Genomic DNA, 19,764 nt, shown 5'->3' on the forward strand with positions numbered 1-19,764 from the left:
TATTGTGGAATAAAAAACTTGTTACTTGCATATAACTGATGATAAGTTAGGTTATGGTTAAAACTACTCAGAAATCTAATCCTAGTAAAACTCCAAATTCTAGTGCGATGAGTAGCGAAGCAAGTTCGAGTGGTGGAGTCGATCCACCTCCACAAAGTTTGGTAACATCTGAGTTGGTGAATGTTCCAATATTCTCCAGTCCAACCATTTCGACTGTGCATGATGTTATTCCAACTTTGCCAATACCAACTATGGCAATTCCGTCCGTGACTGCTGGTTTTGGACGTTCGAAACCACCATCAGGTCAGGGTTTTATGTATGGGCCTCCCCCCACACTTGGCTTAGGGATGCCAAGTTTCGAATCTGATAGGTATACTTCGTCAAGGGTAACTCCCACACCCTTAACGACTGCATCTGTGTTGTCTTTGAGACAGCAAATGGATGAGAGCAACCATGAAATGGTTAATCTCTTAACACAACAAATTGGTACTGTGTTTAATCCATTAATTCAGAACACCAACGAGAGTTATCAAATGTTGGCATTTCAAATGAGTCGAATTGCAGATTTTTTTGGGACACCTCCACCACCTCCTAGAGTAAATCCCATTACTCCACAGGTAATATTACCTGCAATGTCTTCGACTCCAGTGCAGCAAAGGCCACCTTATGTGGCTGCTGAAACAGTTCCTAACCCAACACCTACGCCAGTTGTACAAGAGGAAACCTATTATCCTCACGAGGTTAATCAAATGCCTCGAGTAGTAAATCAAAACCCTCCTGTTATCAACCCAAATCCACAAGTGGTACATCAAAACCCCCCAGTGGTAATGGTTAGGAGGAACCAGGATCCTGACGAGGTAGTGCGAGAGGTGCAAAACAATAATTTGCTTGGCCAACACAATTTGGCTAACATGGTCGAAACAATCTTGGCCCAAAACGGCCTAAACACGGGTTGTCGAAGGCCAAACTTTGTCTCTGCCTTCACTGAATACGTGCTGCAAACAGAGTTACCGAGAGGTTGGAAAGTCCCAAAATACACTAAGTTTGCTGGGGACACTAATGAGTCAACCGTAGAACATATTGCTAGGTATTTAGCTGAGTCTGGGAATTTGGCGAATGAAATATTTTCCCAATTCGCTTACCAAGAATGCATTTACTTGGTTTACAACTTTGCCTCCCAATTCGATTCATAGTTGGGCCCAATTGGAAAGGACTTTCCATGAGCAATTTTATATGGGCCAAACCAAGATAAGTCTGAAAGAGTTAGCCAGTGTAAAAAGAAAAAACCAAGAGTCAATTGATGACTATCTAAATAGGTTTCGTTTGCTGAAGTCCAGGTGCTTTACTCAAGTGCCTGAACACGAGCTAGTGGAAATGGCTGCCGGTGGGTTAGACTATTCAATTCGAAAGAAATTGGATACCCAATACCTTCGAGACATGTCACAGCTGGCTGACAGAGTGAGACAAATCGAAAGGTTAAAAGCTGAAAAAGTTAGAAATTCTAAGTTTCAGAAAAAGAAAGAAATAGGTTTTGTTGATTCCTATGATAATGAAATTGATTATGAAATGAGTGATGAATACTTAGATTTCGATGATAGTGATATTAATGTGGCTGAATTAAAGCCTGGGCCTCCTTACACGTGCAAATTGTTGAGGCCGTCGAATGGAAAAAGTCCTATCGAACCAAAAAATGATAAGTTTGTTACGAAGACTTATACTTTCGACATTACTAAATGTGATGAGATTTTTGACTTATTGGTGACTGACGGCCAAATTATTGTGCCAAAAGATATGAAAATACCACCAATAGAACAAAGAAAGAAAAGAGGTTATTGTAAGTTTCATAATTATTTGGGACATAAAACTTATCAATGTGTTGTTTTCAGGGATTTGGTGCAAAAAGCGCTGAATGAAGGAAGGCTGAAGTATGCTGATAAGGCAAAGCCTCCAATGAAGGTAGATTCAGATCCTTTACCACCTGCGGACGCTACCTATGTCGAAATCTATGACTGCAACATGGTTGAAGTGATAGATGCTGCTGCTCCAATCAAGGCTGTGCCTGAAGAGGAGTATGAAAAGAGGGTACGTGAGGTGTACCCCAATGCTGAGGAAGAATTGGTGGACTTCCTAAATAGGTGCAAGCTGAAGAATGCTGAAGTGATGCTTTGCCCTAGATGCAGTGCTGTGTGCGACAAAGAGGCTACTGCAGGCCTTCAAAGTGTTGTACCTTATGCTGAAAACAAGAGAAAATGGCCAAAACCTAGGCCAAATCAAAAAGCTTGGCCTTACAAAGGGGCCAATTGGGGAAAACCTATTACCAAAGGCCTTTCGATCCAGCAGAGGCTAGGCCCCCAAAACACTTTCAAACCATCCGGGAGAGCACCTGTTAACCAATGGGTGAGTGGACAGTACGTCACCTTTAATCGAAGGATGATGGAAAATGGAAGCTCTAGCAATGTTAACGTGAACATTGTAGCTGAACCCAAAGGTTCAAAAGTGGTAGCTGGGAAAGAAACAGTGAATGCTGCCACTGAAGTCAACAAATACTCTTATAGGAATAACTATAAGGGAAAAAATCCTATGACCCGCACTCAGTGGCGAAGGTTCCAGAGGAAACAAAAGTTGACAGCAAAAGAGGCTGAGGCTGGGGGCAAGGTTGTTGCAACCCAGAAGGCTGAAAAGGTTGAAATGGCCAAGAGGCCAGTAAAGGAGAGGCTCTCCATAATATTGGAAGAGCCAATAGCTGAAAATGCCCAAGGAGGGGCAGAAGATGAGGATGACATGGAGGATGATGATCTCCTGGATGAGGGGTCTGATTTTGATGTCATGGTCAATGTGGTGTCTATTCTGCCACTGGAATATGATGTGCCTACTGAAGTCAATGAGCTGGAAGAGGACTTCGAAGCCCTTAATTTGGCTGATCATAAGCCAATGTGTTACTATGTTATGCAAAATGGTTGTGTTGAAGAGCAAAAAGCTGTCTTCGAAAAGCCGGATCTGGGAATGCAAAACCACTTGAAGGCTTTGTTCATTAGGGCAAAAGTCAATAATGTGGGAATCAATAAAGTCTTAGTGGATGGAGGAGCTGTGGTGAATATCATGCCTCACTTCATGTTGAAGAAATTAGGTCTCTATGACACAGACCTTCATTCCCACAATGTGGTGTTGGCCAACTATGAAGGAAAAACTGGCCATTCCCTGGGGGCAGTGCAATTGGAAGTTTGTGTTGGTAGCACAGTTCGAAAGACCTTGTTTATGGTCATAGCTGCCAAACCTAATTACAATCTGTTATTAGGTAGAGAATGGATACATGGTGTTGGAGCTGTTCCCTCAACCATGCACCAAAGATTAATCATCTGGAGAGAAGATGGGTTAGTCGAGAATGTAGAAGCAGATCAAAGTGCATATGTTTCAGAGACAGGCACTGTGACTTTACAGAACTTCGACAAAAACCTGGCTTCGATTGCTCCTTGTGGTGAGCAAGATGCTGCCTTCGATCCAAATGAAGTGGTATCAAAAAATGTATACCACTCAGTTAAGTTGCATCCAACCCATGGCTTTTGTTGGGAGAGGGAAGACATAGAGAAACCCTTGTGTGAGGATGCATACCCACCAGTGTCTGGATGGGTCAACCATGATGAGTTTGATGATTGAGTCCCCAGCATGGGATCGAATTACGGCTTACGCAGCCGAGAATAGAATCAAAATGGCTCTTGAGGCCATTAATGTTCAAGAAAATATGGCTGTCGAAGCTAATGATGACTTAAGGGACAAACTGGCCTTGGAGGCTAGTGAAGTAAATGAGGGAAAAAAGCAAAAGTTGGATTGCATCTATGATGATGAGCCTTTGGGTTTTGAGAAAGATCCACATAGTTCGATTCAGAGAATGCAAGCCCAAGATCCTTTGCAGGAGGTTGATATTGGAGATGGCTCTGTTAAGAGGCCAACTTACATTAGTGTCAATATAGACCCAACCCTAAAAGAAAAAATGGTCGAGTTGCTTAAGAAATATAGGGACTGCTTTGCATGGGACTATAACGAAATGCCTGGGTTAAGCAGAAATCTTGTGGAGCATAGGCTACCCCTTCGACCAGATAAGAAACCTGTAAAGCAGCTTCCAAGGAGGTTTGCACCGGAAATCATGACAAAGATCAAAGCAGAAATTGAAAGGTTGCTCAAATGCAAGTTCATTCGAACAACCAGGTATGTGGAATGGTTAGCTAACATTGTTCCTGTTATTAAGAAAAATGGATCACTTAGGGTTTGCATAGACTTTAGAGATTTGAATAATGCTACACCTAAGGATGAATATTCCATGCCTGTAGCCGAAATGTTAGTTGACTCAGCAGCAGGGCATGAATATTTGAGTATGTTAGATGGCTATTCAGGTTATAATCAAATCTTTATTGACGAAGATGATGTGCCAAAAACCGCATTTCGTTGCCCTGGTGCTTTAGGCACCTATGAGTGGGTAGTGATGCCTTTTGGATTAAAAAATGCTGGAGCAACATACCAAAGAGCCATGAACTTAATTTTTCATGATTTTATCGAAATATTTATGCAGGTTTACATTGATGATATTGTTGTGAAATCCTCTTCCCAGGATGAACATATCGAACATCTCAAAAAATCGTTCGAAAGAATGAGAAAATGTGGATTAAAAATGAATCCACTGAAATGTGCTTTTTGTGTACATGCAGGAGATTTCCTTGGCTTTGTTGTGCATAAGAAGGGCATAGAAATTAACCAAAATAAGACAAAGACTATCATGGAGACAGAACCTCCAGGAATGAAGAAACAGCTTCAATCTTTGCTAGGAAAGGTCAATTTCTTGAGAAGGTTTATATCAAACCTAAGTGGCAGAGCTCACCCTTTTTCTCCACTGCTGAGGCTCAAGAAAGGTGATGTATTTGAATGGGGAACGGAACAACAAAAGGCATTTGATGATATCAAGGCATATTTGTCGAAGCCTCCAACTTTAATGCCTCCTATTCGAAACAAAGCAATGAAGTTGTACATCGCAGCATCAGATTCGACTATTGGAAGCATGCTCGCACAAGAGGATGAAAATGGCGTAGAAAAGGCTATTTACTATCTAAGTAGAATCTTGAATGATGCTGAGACTAGATATAGTCCAATTGAAAAGCTTTGTTTATGTTTGTATTTCTCTTGTACCAAACTTAAGCAATATATCAAACCAGTCCATGTTTATGTCTATTCTCATTTTGACATCATTAAGCATATGTTATTAAAACCAATTTTGCATAGTCGAATTGGGAAATGGGCTTTAGCTTTAACTGAATATTCATTGACTTACCAACCCCTGAAGGCTGTAAAAGGTCAAGTAGTGGCTGACTTTCTTGTTGACCACTCGGTGGCTGAGACCCCAATAACATATGTAGAACATGAACCTTGGATGTTGTACTTTGATGGCTCGAAGCACAAACATGGTACAGGAATTGGAATCTTAATCATTTCTCCTTTAAAGATTCCAACAAAATTTAAGTACAAGATTGATGGAACATGCTCCAATAATGAAGCCGAGTACGAGGCTTTAATTGCAGGTCTAAAAATTATTTTAGACTTGGGGGCAAAACATGTTAAAATCAGAGGAGATTCTGAGTTAGTAATAAAACAATTGACAAAGGAATACAAATGCATTCAAGAACATTTGATGAAATACTTTGTCATTGCCTTCTCGTTACTAAAACGATTTGATTCGTGTGACATTCAACACGTGCCTCGGATCGAAAACCAAGAAGCAAATGACTTAGCCCAAATTGCTTCTGGTTATAAGGTAACAAGGAAAAAATTAGATGAGATAGTTGAAATTAAAGAAAAACTAATCTCATGTGAGGTAATACCCCATCAGCTGGGGGCAAATGAGCTAAATGTCGAAAGGGAGTCCGAAATGGCTGATGCCCACTTTGATGAAGTAATGACTGAAGTCTTCGTGATTGACAATTTGGCTGACAATGATTGGAGACAACCCATTGTTAAATACATAGAAAATCCAACAGGTACAGTCGATAGGAAGGTTAAGTATAGAGCCTTGAATTACACAATCATGGGAAATGAACTATTTAAGAAGACTCCTGAAGGGGTTTTGTTGAAATGCCTAAATGAAAACGAAGCGTATGTAGCAGTTTCAAATGCCCATAGTGGAGCCTGTGGTGCCCATCAAGCAGGCCACAAGATGAAATGGCTTTTGTTTCGACAGGGTTTGTATTGGCCTTCCATGCTTAAGGACTGCATAGAATATGCGAAAGGCTGTCAAGAGTGTCAAAAACACGCAGGGATACAACACGTCCCTGCCAGTGAGTTGCATTCGATTATCAAACCTTGGCCTTTTAGAGGCTGGGCTTTAGATTTAATTGGTGAGATAAGGCCCGCGTCATCCAAGAACCAACGTTATATACTAGTTGGGATTGATTATTTTACCAAATGGATAGAGGCAGTTGCCCTAACAAACGTGGATCAGGAAACAGTGATCAATTTTATCCAAGACCATATTATTTATAGGTTTGGGCTTCCTGAGACGATCACTACTGACCAAGGAACGGTGTTTGTTGGTCGAAAGATGCAAGATTTTGCTGAACAATTAGGTTTTAAGCTAATGACTTCGACGCCTTATTATGCTCAAGCAAATGGCCAAGTTGAAGCAGCCAACATGGTTATAATTAGTTTAATTAAAAAGCACGTTGCTCAAAAGCCAAAGAATTGGCATAAGATCTTGGACCAAGTCCTATGGGCATGTAGGAATTCTCCTAAAGAGTCAACAGGTTCGACACCTTTTCGACTAACATATGGTCACGATGCTGTGTTACCTGTTGAAATAATGATGCAGTCAATTCGAGTGCAAAGGCAATGGGAACTACCTCCTGATCACTATGAGAACATAATGTTAGATGAATTAACAGATGTGGATGAGGAAAGGTTGCAGGCGTTAGATGCTTTGATTCGACAAAAAGAACGAATTGCTAGAGCATATAACAAAAGGGTTAAATCCAAACTCTTTGACGTAGGAGACTTAGTTTGGAAAGTTATCCTCCCCATGGACAGACGAGATCGAGTCTTTGGAAAATGGTCACCCAATTGGGAAGGACCATTTAAGATTTCTCAAGTTTTGTCAAATGGAGCTTATGAGATTGAAGAGTTAACTCCTGAGAAACGTTCAGTCAACATAAATGGCAAATATTTAAAGAAATACAAGCCAATGTTGCAAGAAATAACCATAAGAAATGAATAACGCAAGAATAAAATTTGCGAAATGGTAAAAGGAAATGCCAACAATCAAGTTTATTTCATATAAAATCAACAATACAACCAATCATTCAAGAATGTTCAAGAAAATACAAGAAATGGTTGAATGTTGAAAGATAACCATTTAAGGTTTACCCTGAACCCGAGTTCCCTCATCCTTTGAATCAGAATTGGAAAGTTCTGAGATCTGAGAGTCTTCATCCTCAGAAGAAGGAGTCGGAGTTCCTGGGTATTCTTCGTCAGGCTCTAGGGTACTGAGGAACTTGAGGTAGTCTTCATCTTCGTCATCTGAACTAGAGCTTGAGGAGTCAGAAGAGAGAATGATGGTTTCTACTACCTTAGCTGATGCCGGCCGAGGGCGAAGGGTTCTAGCGCGTGGAGGTTTGGAAGCTGGAACCTTGATTCGTCCCTTTCTAAGAGGACGTAGCATGTTTGAGCTTGAGGTAGAAGAAGAAGGATTTGTCTTGTTATCCATTCTTTGTGGAGAGGTATTGATGCGTTATTCGTGCAAAGTGATGAACAAAAGATTTGCAAAGCGTGGGTCTTTATAGAAGGATTAATACGCGTTAATGGCTAGGTAGTTACAACTAACCATGGTCAGTTTGCATAGGGAAATGCCAAAGCATTAATGCCCAAAACCATGTAGTTAATCCTGTTGACTGCTTTGGAAACATGTTCGTTCCATTCCTTACAAAATGCTATTAATGAGGCTTGGGATAATGACCCAAAAGAAGGAAAGCAATCAACAATAAAGGAATAAAATACTCAGCCAATATATGAACATGCAGCATGAAAAGGCCAAAAAGGGCATACATCTAAAAAGCATGTACAAAATTGTTCGACAGTTGCTAGTGTTAAAAGATTTACAATTATGACATCCAAAAGAGAATAACAAGAAATTTAAGACTAAAAGGAAAATTTATAAGGTCAAGATTGTTGCTGGGATGTCGAAGGAGGCTTTCGATTGGCCGCTTGAAATTGGTAATACTGAGTTCGAATGGACGCCAGTTTACGTTGTAGCATTTCTTTATCACTAGCAAGGTGCTCAACTCGCTTTTGGACAGCTAGACCATTACTGTAGTGTTGGATACCTTCACGTGCTAGCTCATCAAGCTTAACCTTTTGAGTTTCGATAGCTACTGCAGCTAGCTTTTCCATCTTAGCCTCTTCCTGTCGAACCTTTTCCTTTAGCGCTTCGATTTCAGACTGCCATTGAGCAATATTGTTCTCACACGCCACAAGTTGTTCAAGAGCTTCATCAGAGGCAGCCTTGATAGTTGTGACCTCTGCATTGCAACTATTAGCTTGCTCGAAATGTTGTTGCTGGGTGGCAAGCAGAGACGTTAAAAGGCTGCTAGTCCGGGTTAGGAGTTGAGATTGACTAACGAATTGTTCTAGAAAGGTTTCAGCTTGAGTCACTAGAAGGAACATCGCTTCGTCAGTCCTTGGGTGCTGCAGCTTGCGAAAAAGAGCTTTGATGTTGTAATATATAGAAGAGTCACGCTCAAGCAGGCCCAACATATCCCCATTAAGGATTTCTCGCCTAAACCTGACTTCATGCTCAAACTGTTCTTGCTCAAGTACATTTTCCTCACCCCCTGTGTCTTCGACAGCGGAGCTAGATGCCCCATGACTTGATAAAAGCTTGTTGAGTGCGTCTACTGGAGTTAAATCTTTTAACTCTTTGGCAAGTTCAGCTGGCAGGATAACAGTAGGAAGTGGCTTCGACACAGAGGTTCCCTCTTCACCAAGTGAATCACCAATGTAGGAGTTCCCATCATCAGAGTCGAAAGTGTCAGCACCAGGTGAACTAGACTCATGGTTTGACCCACTTGGTTGTGGTGGATTGGTAGTGGAGTGTTCTCCATCAACCGTTGGCCTTTGTTCAGTATTAGCAATAGGGTCAGCTGGAAAGTTGGTTGGAGGATCATTATCAGCCAATACTTGGGCAGAGTTTGTTAAAGGATCCTGTTGTGGTAGGCTTTGACCGAGTTGGTTTTCTTCATGGTCAGGCTTAAGGATATCATCTCCGAAAGCGCGATGAGGCGAACCAGGAGCTTGAGGTGGTGATGAGGTTTCAGTAAGTATGGTCGTTTCGACATGCTGAGGAGATGGAGGTTTTTCTGCTATGTCTTCAGAATGTGTACCACTTGGTCCTTCGACCACTTCTTTAGCAGCTTTGTTAGAAGCAGGCTCATCTTGAGGAATATCTTGAGCAGAATCGAGTAGCTGAAACAAATGAAACCATGAAAGAATGAGTAATGCAATCAAGAGCTGAAAAAGTAACAAGAAATAAGAATGGCCTACTTGGGTTTGAAGGGTAGCAGAAGCTTCAGGCTGTGTAGTTGTTTCTTTTGCAATAGCAGAAGCCTCGACAACAGTAGCTGCAGCAGGAGATTGTTTCTGTTTCTTCTTCTTCTTCTTCCTCTCCGATTGCTCTAAAGGAGGGTCCTCAGGTGATGCCGGAGTATCAGGTTGTGCCTCAATCTCAGAGGACTTGTGCTCAAGAGTCTCTTCTTGGTTGGTTTGGTGTGCTTTCCTTTTCTTCTTCTTTTTCTTTTTCCCATCAGTAATGGGTTCAGCATTATGAGGGAGATCTTGAGTGTTGGCAACGGTAGTTTGCTCAGGGATGGTCGAGAGAACAGGGGTACCCTACAGGCCACAGTTCAGTAAGTTCGCATTTAAGCCAAGAGAAATAGAAGTCTTTAGATAAATGGATACCTCATCTGGAGCACTCGAACAAGTGACTGGAGCAGGCTTTTGCTTTTTCGAAACAGAAGGAGTTTCAGTTGAATGAGGCCTTTTGCGTGAAGCAATCTGGAAAGGGCATATCAAAGTTAATATGGAAATCTTACAAAAGTGTAAGAAGCCGCAAAAAGGTAAAAACTTACCTTTAGTTCGACTTTAGGTGGTGGAAGAAGAGGTTTGCTAGAATTGCTGGAACCTGCCTTCGACTTACTCCCTGCATTGGAGAAGTGCGCATAAGAGAAAAGCACGCAAGGTAAGAATTATACAAGTAAAAGTGGGACCGAAAGAATACCTCTGGCGTTCAATTTCGACTTAATCTTGTTCAAAATAGATGAGTCGAACCCATTAGAGATAGCGGTAAGCAAGGCAGTCTTGTCGACCAGGCGTCCTTCATAGTGTCGAGACCACCAGGTAAAAAATTCCCTAGTGCAGGCATGCGAGGGAGCGAAGTCGAATGGAGTAAGCTCATAAGAAGGCTGATTGAAATGGTTCAAGAATGAGTAGAACTGTGGTTCTGTCATGCCATGCTTGCCTAAACAAACCTCCCTCTCTTCCAGGTATATGCTCTTAGGGATTATTTGAGTTAAGCCAAATTGGCGAGACACCAGGTTTGGAAAATAGCCAACCAACCCAAAATCTCCAGAAGTCAAACCAATTCGACAAGACAAGACTGTAGGCATCAAATAAGCATTCCAAATGCTGTTGGTTATCATCTCAAATTCTGGTGGAGAAGGAAATCTGTGAGTAAACCAAGGAGGACCAAGTGGTCTATCCACAAAGGGAGCAAAGCTAGGCTTGAACTTCTTCAGGTTGAGAAAAGTATTAAAATACTGTTGGAAAGCCACATCATAACCAAGGCCTCTTTCCCTGGGAACCATCCTTGCTAGCCTTGTGCCTTCGACCTGGCGCGTTCTTGATTCCTCATAGTATGGCTCAGGCAAGAAAAGGTCAAGTTCAGCATGAAAAGTGGCAGTTAGCCATAATTGCAACAACCAGAAGGGGCCAGCACCTAAAAAGGTGGATCCATCGCCTGTTCTTTTAAGGTGTTCACAAGCATCCCTCATGGATTCGTAAAGACATCCAAGGATAAGTCGAGCAAAGTTGAATTGCTGACATTCATGTAGTTGAATAGCCATAGGGATGAATTTCTTGGCCACTTGGAGAGATTGAGTGCAGAAAACATACTGCGATAGCCATAAGGTTAAGAAAGCGATGTGTTCTTCGTCACTTACTTCATCACTAGTCTTTCGATTCTCCACGATGTATTTAGAGTAAGACTTATTTCGAAAGTCAAATTTGATGGTGTCGGAAGCTTTGCAAGGATCATAGGTGTCGCCAAGAGGCGATAAGCCAGTAATGGCAGCAACATCCAGCAGCGTAGGAGTCATCATGCCACATTCGAAGTGGAAAGTGTTGGTGGAAGACTCAAAGAAGTGTAAAGCAGCAATAATCATCTCTTGCTGGTATTTAAGGCCGGTCCGAGAAAGTTGAATAAGGTCATAAATACCACTAGCTTGCCAAATGTCAGCTTTGTCACGTTGTACCCTGTCTAACCAGCCGAGGTATTGATCATTCAAAGAAGGAGCTGATCGAAACACTCTGTTAGGCGCCTTGATGTAGCTAAAATTATAGGGTTCACTAATGAAAACCCTAGGAGCACAAGGTTTATAAACAGGGAAAATAGACAGAATCTTGGAATTTCGACTTTTATCACTTGGTTTGGGTCCACCAAACGCATGCACAAGGTTATCAACAGAATAAGGAAAGATTAATTGATTTTCCCAAAACTTTTGTAAGTCTAAACGCAATGATGGTTCTGGAACCACATCTGTGTCGTAAGATGAAAGAGTGGCGGCGGTCCACTTACCGGCGTAAGGAAGGAATTTTCCGACACCTGAACCTGACGCCATTAATGAAGGTATAAAGATGGCGTAAAGGAATGGTGATTAGGGTTAAATTTGGGAATCACAGGTTGTTTGAAATAGTTGAGGAAAATCCGAGCGAAAAGAAAGTTGATGACTGGGTGATAAGCAGAAAAGTGAAAACAAGAAGTCTTTTGGAAACAAGAATTCAAGAAAGAATCGCGGAAGATGAAGAAGAAGATGAACAGTTGACAGAGAAAAATTGGAGAAAACACAATAAAGGAAGGATATAGCTATTTATAGAGGCACGCGGTCTGTTGAAAATAACAAATTTTTCAACTCCCTTGTTGACAAATGTCCAAACCCCTTGACAGGTGGAAAGAAAAACAAGTTTTGGAGCCAATCCAAAGTTTTGAATGGCAGTCAAAACGATAGGAGAGATAAATGGGAAAGAGAGATATCCATTAATACTTTCAAAAACGCCACTTCCTCTTGCGATAGACATAGTCGAAAATGGCATTTTTGGGGGGCAATTTGTTGGATATAAATTTGGTATTTATCAATTAAATATAATTGGTGGGTCCAATATTTATTTGGAGGTGATATTGTTGAAATAAAACTTTCAAAATTGGCGTCGAAAGCCAACTGAGTCGAAGCCAAAGAGCGCTTCGAGAGATATGGACAACGTGTCCAATTTTGGTTCTGTCAGAAAGCTATCGAAAGCACGAAATCAAACTGATAGAGAGTTGGGCCAAGCCCAAAGACAGAGCAACGAACGGCCCAAAAGGCATTGGCGCGCGCTGAAGGAATGGAAGATGAAAGTGGAGAACGTGGTCGACGTGGCGAATGGAGGAGCGTCCAGATGATCGAGAAACAGTTACCACTTTGTAGTAGTATTTATAGTAGTTTTTCATTCAGAACAGGGGTCACAAAAATTTCATACAAACACTCTCTCTAAAATTCTAAGTACTCAGCGATCGAACGAACGGAATTCAGAAGAGAAATGTATGTTTTGTGAACCATCTTTATTTGTAATTGTTTTTCATTCAATGCAATTTGTTTCCAGTAGTCTTCTCCAAGTTTAAATTCAGATACCTGCTTGAGAAACTGCTACTTCGAGGCGATTCGAATTAGTTTCTCTTGTATGCTTTAAAACATTTTAATTCCTAAGTGTTTGTTTCCTTATTAAAACGAACATTCAAACAGTTTCCTTACAACGAATAAACACAAAATTGTCCTGAGATTTACTAGTTGATCTCGCGAGTTTGAATACTTAAACTAGCGGTTGTTTACCAAAAACCAACGTAAACAAATTGGCACGCCCAGTGGGACTGGTTTTGTGTTTGTTAAAGTTGTGTTTATTTTTATATTGTGGAATAAAAAACTTGTTACTTGCATATAACTGATGATAAGTTAGGTTATGGTTAAAACTACTCAGAAATCTAATCCTAGTAAAACTCCAAATTCTAGTGCGATGAGTAGCGAAGCAAGTTCGAGTGGTGGAGTCGATCCACCTCCACAAAGTTTGGTAACATCTGAGTTGGTGAATGTTCCAATATTCTCCAGTCCAACCATTTCGACTGTGCATGATCACTACTAGAAAAAGTTCAAATACCGACGGAATTTAGAGACGGAATTTGTTTCTTCTCTAATAGAGATGGAATTAGAGACAAAAAAAAGATGTTAGAGACCGAAATTCAAATATATGTATTAGTCACGGATTTTAGAGACAGAAATTTCCGTGTCAATAAAATTTCGTGTCTAAATCCGTCTCTATTTTATTATTTTTATAATTATAATTGAAATAAATAGTTAGAGACGAAAATTTGAGACGGATTTTAGTCGTGTCTAATAATTTCTGTCTCTATATTCATCTCTGAATGGTCAACTTAAAATTAAAATAGTCAAATATTTGTCAGAGACAGAAGTAATCCGTCTCTGAATTAATTTGTCTCTAGAATCTGTCTCTAATGAAATAACATTGAAAAATTTATTTTTCGTGTCATCCCTCCAAAAAGTTTACTCAGTTTTTCGTGTCATCCCTCCAAAAAGTTTACCCAATTTTTTCACTGCCCGCCAAAAAGTTTAACAGAATTATAATTTTATTAAATATTTTTTTATAATAATAAGATTTTATTTTAATCACTCCTCCATGAGTTTTTGAAGCATCTGATAATTTTATTATTCTTTCAAAAAATATCTGATAATTTTTTTTTGAAGCATCTGATAATTTTATTATTCTTTCAAAAAATGATTAAATTTAATATTTTTAAGGCAATTCCTTAAAATTCCTTAGATGCAATAGAAAGAATAAACACATTAACAAACAATTATCAAAAGCAGAGAAAGAAAACACACAAGATGAAAGAACCCTAACCACAGTCACCACCGCACCACTGTCTCTCTCAGATCTCGTCTCAACACAGTCACCACTGTCGGCGGCCATCACTTAGTCTTCAATCACGTAGTTGGAGATCTTGCTCGTCTGCGTTTGCCTTCAATCAAGGTATGTAACTCTCTTTTTTCTTGATCCTAATCCTCTTTTCCCCTTCAGTTTGGTGTTTCCCCCCTTCAATTTGGTGTTTTTCCCATTTAATTTCACACCCATTTCTTCAATCACTCTGGTCAGTTCCACGAAAACCCTAACTCCAAACTCATTACCATGCTGAAAGTAGGGGTGTGCATGGTCGGTTTTTCTCCAAAACCAAAACCAAACCATTTATAAACCATTTTTTTGGATTAGTATCCATAACCAAATCCACATTTTATTTAAAACCGGTTATCAAACTAGTTATAAATATGATTATGGTTACGTAACCGGTTAAATTTGTAAATCCGATTTTTAAATGGATTATTTATCAAATTTAGTTTAAAACCGGATATTTCTTAAATTCAATTTTAAATCTAGTTTTTTTTTTGTTTGGGACCAATTATCCTCCAAATTCATTTTTTTTCTTTATTAAATCTCTCCACGTGCTTATTGTCAAAAAAATGAATTAAAAATAAATATGCATATTAAAAAAATATAAATACAAATTTTTTTAGGAAGGAATACATATAATTATAACGTCCAAAAATAAAAAAGAAGGAAGGAATACATAAAAATATAAATATATAAACTGGGAAAAATATATAAATATATTGATGAAAAAAAAAATTGAAACACCAAAACGGAGAAAGAAATAACGGGAAAGAAAGAGCGGCGCCGGTCACTCCAAAAATTTATTGAAAATTTATTTTTCGTGTCATCCCTCCAAAAAGTTTATGAAATAATATTGAAAATTTATTTTTCGTGTCATCCCTCCAAAAAGTTTACCGAATTTTTTCACTGCCCGCCAAAAAGTTTTACAGAATTATAATTTTATTAAATATTTTTTTATAATGATAAGACAAGAGTGTCTTTGACATAGGTTTCACCTTCTTCCTCCACCATCCACTCCGTTTTCGCCGTCCACCATCCATCCACTCTGTTTCATCACCTTCTTCCTCCACCATCCACTCCGTTTCATCGTCGTCCACTCCTCCACCATTCAGAGGTCGGGTTCTTCACTCCTCCATCCACGATTCCACTCCGTTTCATCGTCGTCCACTCCTCCACCATTCAGAGGTCGGGTTCTTCACTCCTCCATCCATGATTCAGAGGTCGGGTTCTTCACTCCCCCATCCACGATTCAGTCGCGAACTCAATTCGTTTCCTTCTCCGGATTCGGTAATGCTTTCTCTTAGGTTTTTCTTTTTGTGATCTTTTCCTTGTTAACCCTTCTTCTCTTAGATTTCTACAATTTTCTGCAATTTTCTCTTAATTGTTGTTGTTTAGTGGCCTGTTTTGCAGGCCATCGATTTCAAGGACTCGCCGTTGTCACACCTTGCTCCTTCCATCCATCCATCCCTCTACTACGAAATTAAAGTGAGTTATGATTTGAATTCAAAATCTTAATCCTTACCTTGTGACATGGCTGTGTAAAATTTGATGATACCACTGCAATTGTGTTCTTAATTTGATGATACCGCTAAAATTTGATGATACCGCTGCAATTGTGTTCTTAAAATTTGATGATACATGGCTGTGTAATCCTTACCTTGTGACATGTAAAATTTTATGATTTGGATTATTTGTAGTTTTGTTACGTGTGAGTTTAATTGTGTTCTAATCTAATTATAAAACCAGTTCTGTTTAATTATGTTTAGAATTACTTATTGTGAGATTAAGTGAAAACTCACTTGTTTAATTAGGTTCATGTCATGGTTTTGAATTTGAAGATTGTGCTTGTGAAATTATATTAATTACGTTCATCTACTAAACAATATGACAAACTACTATATGTTTGCTTTCAACTTCTTGTACGTTAGAGGTGGCTGGTTTTCCTCCCTAGTTAGAACAAATATTCCCCCCTAGTTTCTTTGATTCTATGGAGCAAAGTATTCCAATCATTTTGTGCAAGTTAGAACAAATATTCCCCCCTAGTTTCTTTGATTCTATGGAGCATCTTCCAATTCATTTGCCCTATGAAGCTAGGGTTGGTGGTCCCGTGCAATACCGATGGATGTATCCTTTTGAAAGGTTTAGTCATCTATCCTCTTTTTTTAATAATTACCATGCGAGTATTAATTGTATTAATGTCTTCAAATGATTTATAGGTTTATTCGTACCTTAAAAGACAAGGTCACAAACACAGCTGCAATTGAGGGATCTATTTGTGAAGCATACTTAGTGGAGGAGACCTCTACATTTGCGTCTTACTATTATCCACCTGATGTTCCTTGTAGAAGAACAAGAGTACCGCGGAATGATGATGGAGGTGAAAATTGTTCAATTGGACCACCATATGAGGAACAAAGACGCAAAAATATGGAAGAAAATGCTAAAAGGATGATGGATCTCAATATTCGCCATCTCTCTCAATCCCTTCAAAATTCCTCTTCTAGTAAGGTGAATGAACTTAACAATGACAAGTCAGTGCTTGCTTTTAATTTCTTCTTCACTGTCCTCATACAAATAGTTGAATAATGTTTGACAAACTTCAAATTTCATCACTTTAATTTATTTTTTTATTGTTTATAGATGTCAGGTAGTGGAAGAGGCAAAAGAATTGCTCCCATTCAGCCAACCCCATCTCTTCCTCCCCAAACTAGGTCGAAAAGACTAATATCTCAGCCCTCCCAAACTATGCCACAACCTGCCCCTTCTCGTCCACAAACTATGCCACAACCTGCCATATCTAAACCACTTAAGAAAACCACTACCCCTGCCCCATTTTCTCATCCCCCCACTAGGCATGCTCCAATCTTATCTCAACCTTTGCAAAATACCTCTATATCTGCCCCATCTCATTCTAATACTGCACCTACATCTTCTCATCCCCAAACTATCCCTGCAGATGCCTCATCTCCTGCCTCATCTCCTGCACTTACATATAATTATATCCATATATGTTTGAAATTGCATCTTATTGTAATTTTTCTCATACTTTCAGCTTTGAACCAGAATCTTCAGTGAGGGGTGCTATTACGAAAATATTTAAAGAAAATTTTCAAGGCGCATGGTCATGTTGGAGTGCTGTTGATTCGACAACACAAGATTTTTGGTTTGCTGACTTTAAGGTATTGTGTGGAAATTTAGCTTAATAATGATCTGATTTTTGGTTTGCTGACTTTAAGTTGATTCGACCACACAAGAAAGTTGTAGTTTTAGATAAATACAAATGATCTGATTTTTGGTTTGGACTCTTAACTATAGCAATTGCAGTGAATAAAGGAACCTCAACAATTAGTCCCACTATCCCTACAATCACACATCCAGGAACATGAATTAACCTGCAAAATAAGTTCAAGTGTCAGAGTTTAGCAAAAAAAGCCATGTTTTTGGCTTTGCTTTCCTGTTGTATTATGTGTCCGATATGTAGTCCTTGTGAATTTTTTGTGCCTTTTATTAATAAATCTATTTGCAATTAAAAAAAAAAAAAACAGGTTGTGTTTGCAACTGAAATTACACTACTATTTGTATTGTTTGTTTGTAGGCCAAATACAAATGGCTTGAAAAGGATGAAGCTAGCATTAAAAAAAGCTTTAATAGTAGGGGAACATTGGCCCTGAAAAATGCTTTGTTCAAGGTTCGTAGCGGTAAAGATAAAGGTGAATGGATTGATGAAGACAAGTTAAAAGAATTAACGGATCAATGGAAAGGTGAAAAGTGGCAAAATATTTCTAAGATTAATACACAAAACAGAAAGTCTCAAGCTGGACATAATGTGCACAGTGGAGGATCCATTTCTACTAGAGAACATGCCAAAAAAATGGTTAGTAGTAAATATGCTTTAGTGAATTTCAATTTAAATAGATTATACTAAATTTATGTTGGTTATTGTTTTAGAGGATGGAATTGAATAGAGAGTCAACTTGTTTTGAGGTTTATCAGAGAATGCATAAACCAAAGGGAAAATCAAATGAGTGGTTTAACAAAGAACAAGCTCTGATAGCTGTAAGTATAAACTAATCTTGTTTAAGTTATAACTTTTAGCAATGTAAATAATATACTAATAGTTACAATTTTTTAGGAAAGTTACCAAACTAAATTGTTTGAGAGAAATTCTCAAATAGGTGAGGGTAGTAACCAACAATCTGATGATAGTATATACATGGAAGTTGTTGGAGGCATTAACAAGAAGGGACACATATTTGGATTGGGATCTCAAGCTGCCACTATCAAAGAATCTTTGAAATTTTCTCCTTCAATTTCTACTGATGTGGTACAGTCAGATAAAGTTGCTGCTATGGAGGCTAAGATTGAAGCATTAACCGTTGAACTTGAGCAAAAGAATCTTGAACAAGAAACGTTAAAACAAAAGATGGAGCATTGGGAGCAGATTTTTGGAAGGTTTGTGCCTAGTATTAATCACAACTCTCCGGGTCAACTTGGAAGAGAAGGTGATAATGAAAATTATGAGATGGATACTAATGAAAATTATGTGATGGATGATGAAGATGATGTGTTGGATGATGAAGCTTAACTTTAGTTACTTTCTTTTATGTATTTTTGTTAAATCAATTGTATGAATATTTGTTTCTTTGACAATTTTAGGTTTGATATTATATTTAGTGCAGTAGTGGTGCACTTGATACTTTGTAAGAATGACATACATTTGGTGTCAATCGAAATTTGATTTTCTCACATTCTAGAATTATATAAATTACATATAGTAGATAAAAATTAATATTTGAAAAATTGTATAAGCATTTAATTGCTAAATAAGAAAAAAAAATTATAGAGACGGAAAATGTGTTTTGTCAATATGGAGACGAAATTCTATGCTTAGAGACGGAATTTTTGAGACAGAATTATTTGAATTTAGAGACGGACAATTCTGTCTCCTTTAGAGACGGATTTATTATGTTTTGAATTCAATATTTAGAGACGGATGTTTATTTGATAGTGACAGATAAATTCTGTCTCCAATCAGAGACAGAATATAAAATCTGTCTCTGATAGTTTAGAGACGAGGAAATTAAAGACAGAATCAAATCGGTCTCTAATTCTGTCTCTAACATGTTTAGTGACGGAATATTGGCATTTTAGAGACAGATTTTGCCCGTCGGTATTTAAGATTTTTCTAGTAGTGGATGTTATTCCAACTTTGCCAATACCAACTATGGCAATTCCGTCCGTGACTGCTGGTTTTGGACGTTCGAAACCACCATCAGGTCAGGGTTTTATGTATGGGCCTCCCCCCACACTTGGCTTAGGGATGCCAAGTTTCGAATCTGATAGGTATACTTCGTCAAGGGTAACTCCCACACCCTTAACGACTGCATCTGTGTTGTCTTTGAGACAGCAAATGGATGAGAGCAACCATGAAATGGTTAATCTCTTAACACAACAAATTGGTACTGTGTT

The 19,764-nt window shown here is 38.9% G+C and overlaps 2 protein-coding genes across 2 annotated transcripts; both read left to right on the forward strand.

Annotated features, from left to right (window-relative positions):
* The first annotated feature begins 3,853 nt into the window (after nucleotides 1-3,853).
* On the forward strand, nucleotides 3,854-4,931 carry LOC123910200. Its single transcript, XM_045961282.1, has 2 exons — nucleotides 3,854-4,203; nucleotides 4,701-4,931. The coding sequence occupies exons 1-2, from the start codon at nucleotides 3,887-3,889 to the stop codon at nucleotides 4,726-4,728; spliced, it is 345 nt and encodes a 114-aa protein (XP_045817238.1). The 5' UTR covers nucleotides 3,854-3,886; the 3' UTR covers nucleotides 4,729-4,931.
* A 10,596-nt stretch (nucleotides 4,932-15,527) lies between these two features.
* On the forward strand, nucleotides 15,528-19,041 carry LOC123909841. The gene is made up of 6 exons (XM_045960765.1): nucleotides 15,528-15,582; nucleotides 15,706-15,780; nucleotides 17,348-17,474; nucleotides 17,891-18,169; nucleotides 18,244-18,351; nucleotides 18,428-19,041. Exons 4-6 carry the CDS (start codon nucleotides 18,167-18,169, stop codon nucleotides 18,878-18,880), a joined length of 564 nt encoding a protein of 187 aa, XP_045816721.1. The 5' UTR covers nucleotides 15,528-15,582; nucleotides 15,706-15,780; nucleotides 17,348-17,474; nucleotides 17,891-18,166; the 3' UTR covers nucleotides 18,881-19,041.
* The last annotated feature ends 723 nt before the right edge of the window (nucleotides 19,042-19,764 follow it).

Source organism: Trifolium pratense, linkage group LG2, assembly GCF_020283565.1.
Source record: "Trifolium pratense cultivar HEN17-A07 linkage group LG2, ARS_RC_1.1, whole genome shotgun sequence".
In the NCBI taxonomy this organism is placed as follows: Eukaryota; Viridiplantae; Streptophyta; class Magnoliopsida; order Fabales; family Fabaceae; genus Trifolium; species Trifolium pratense.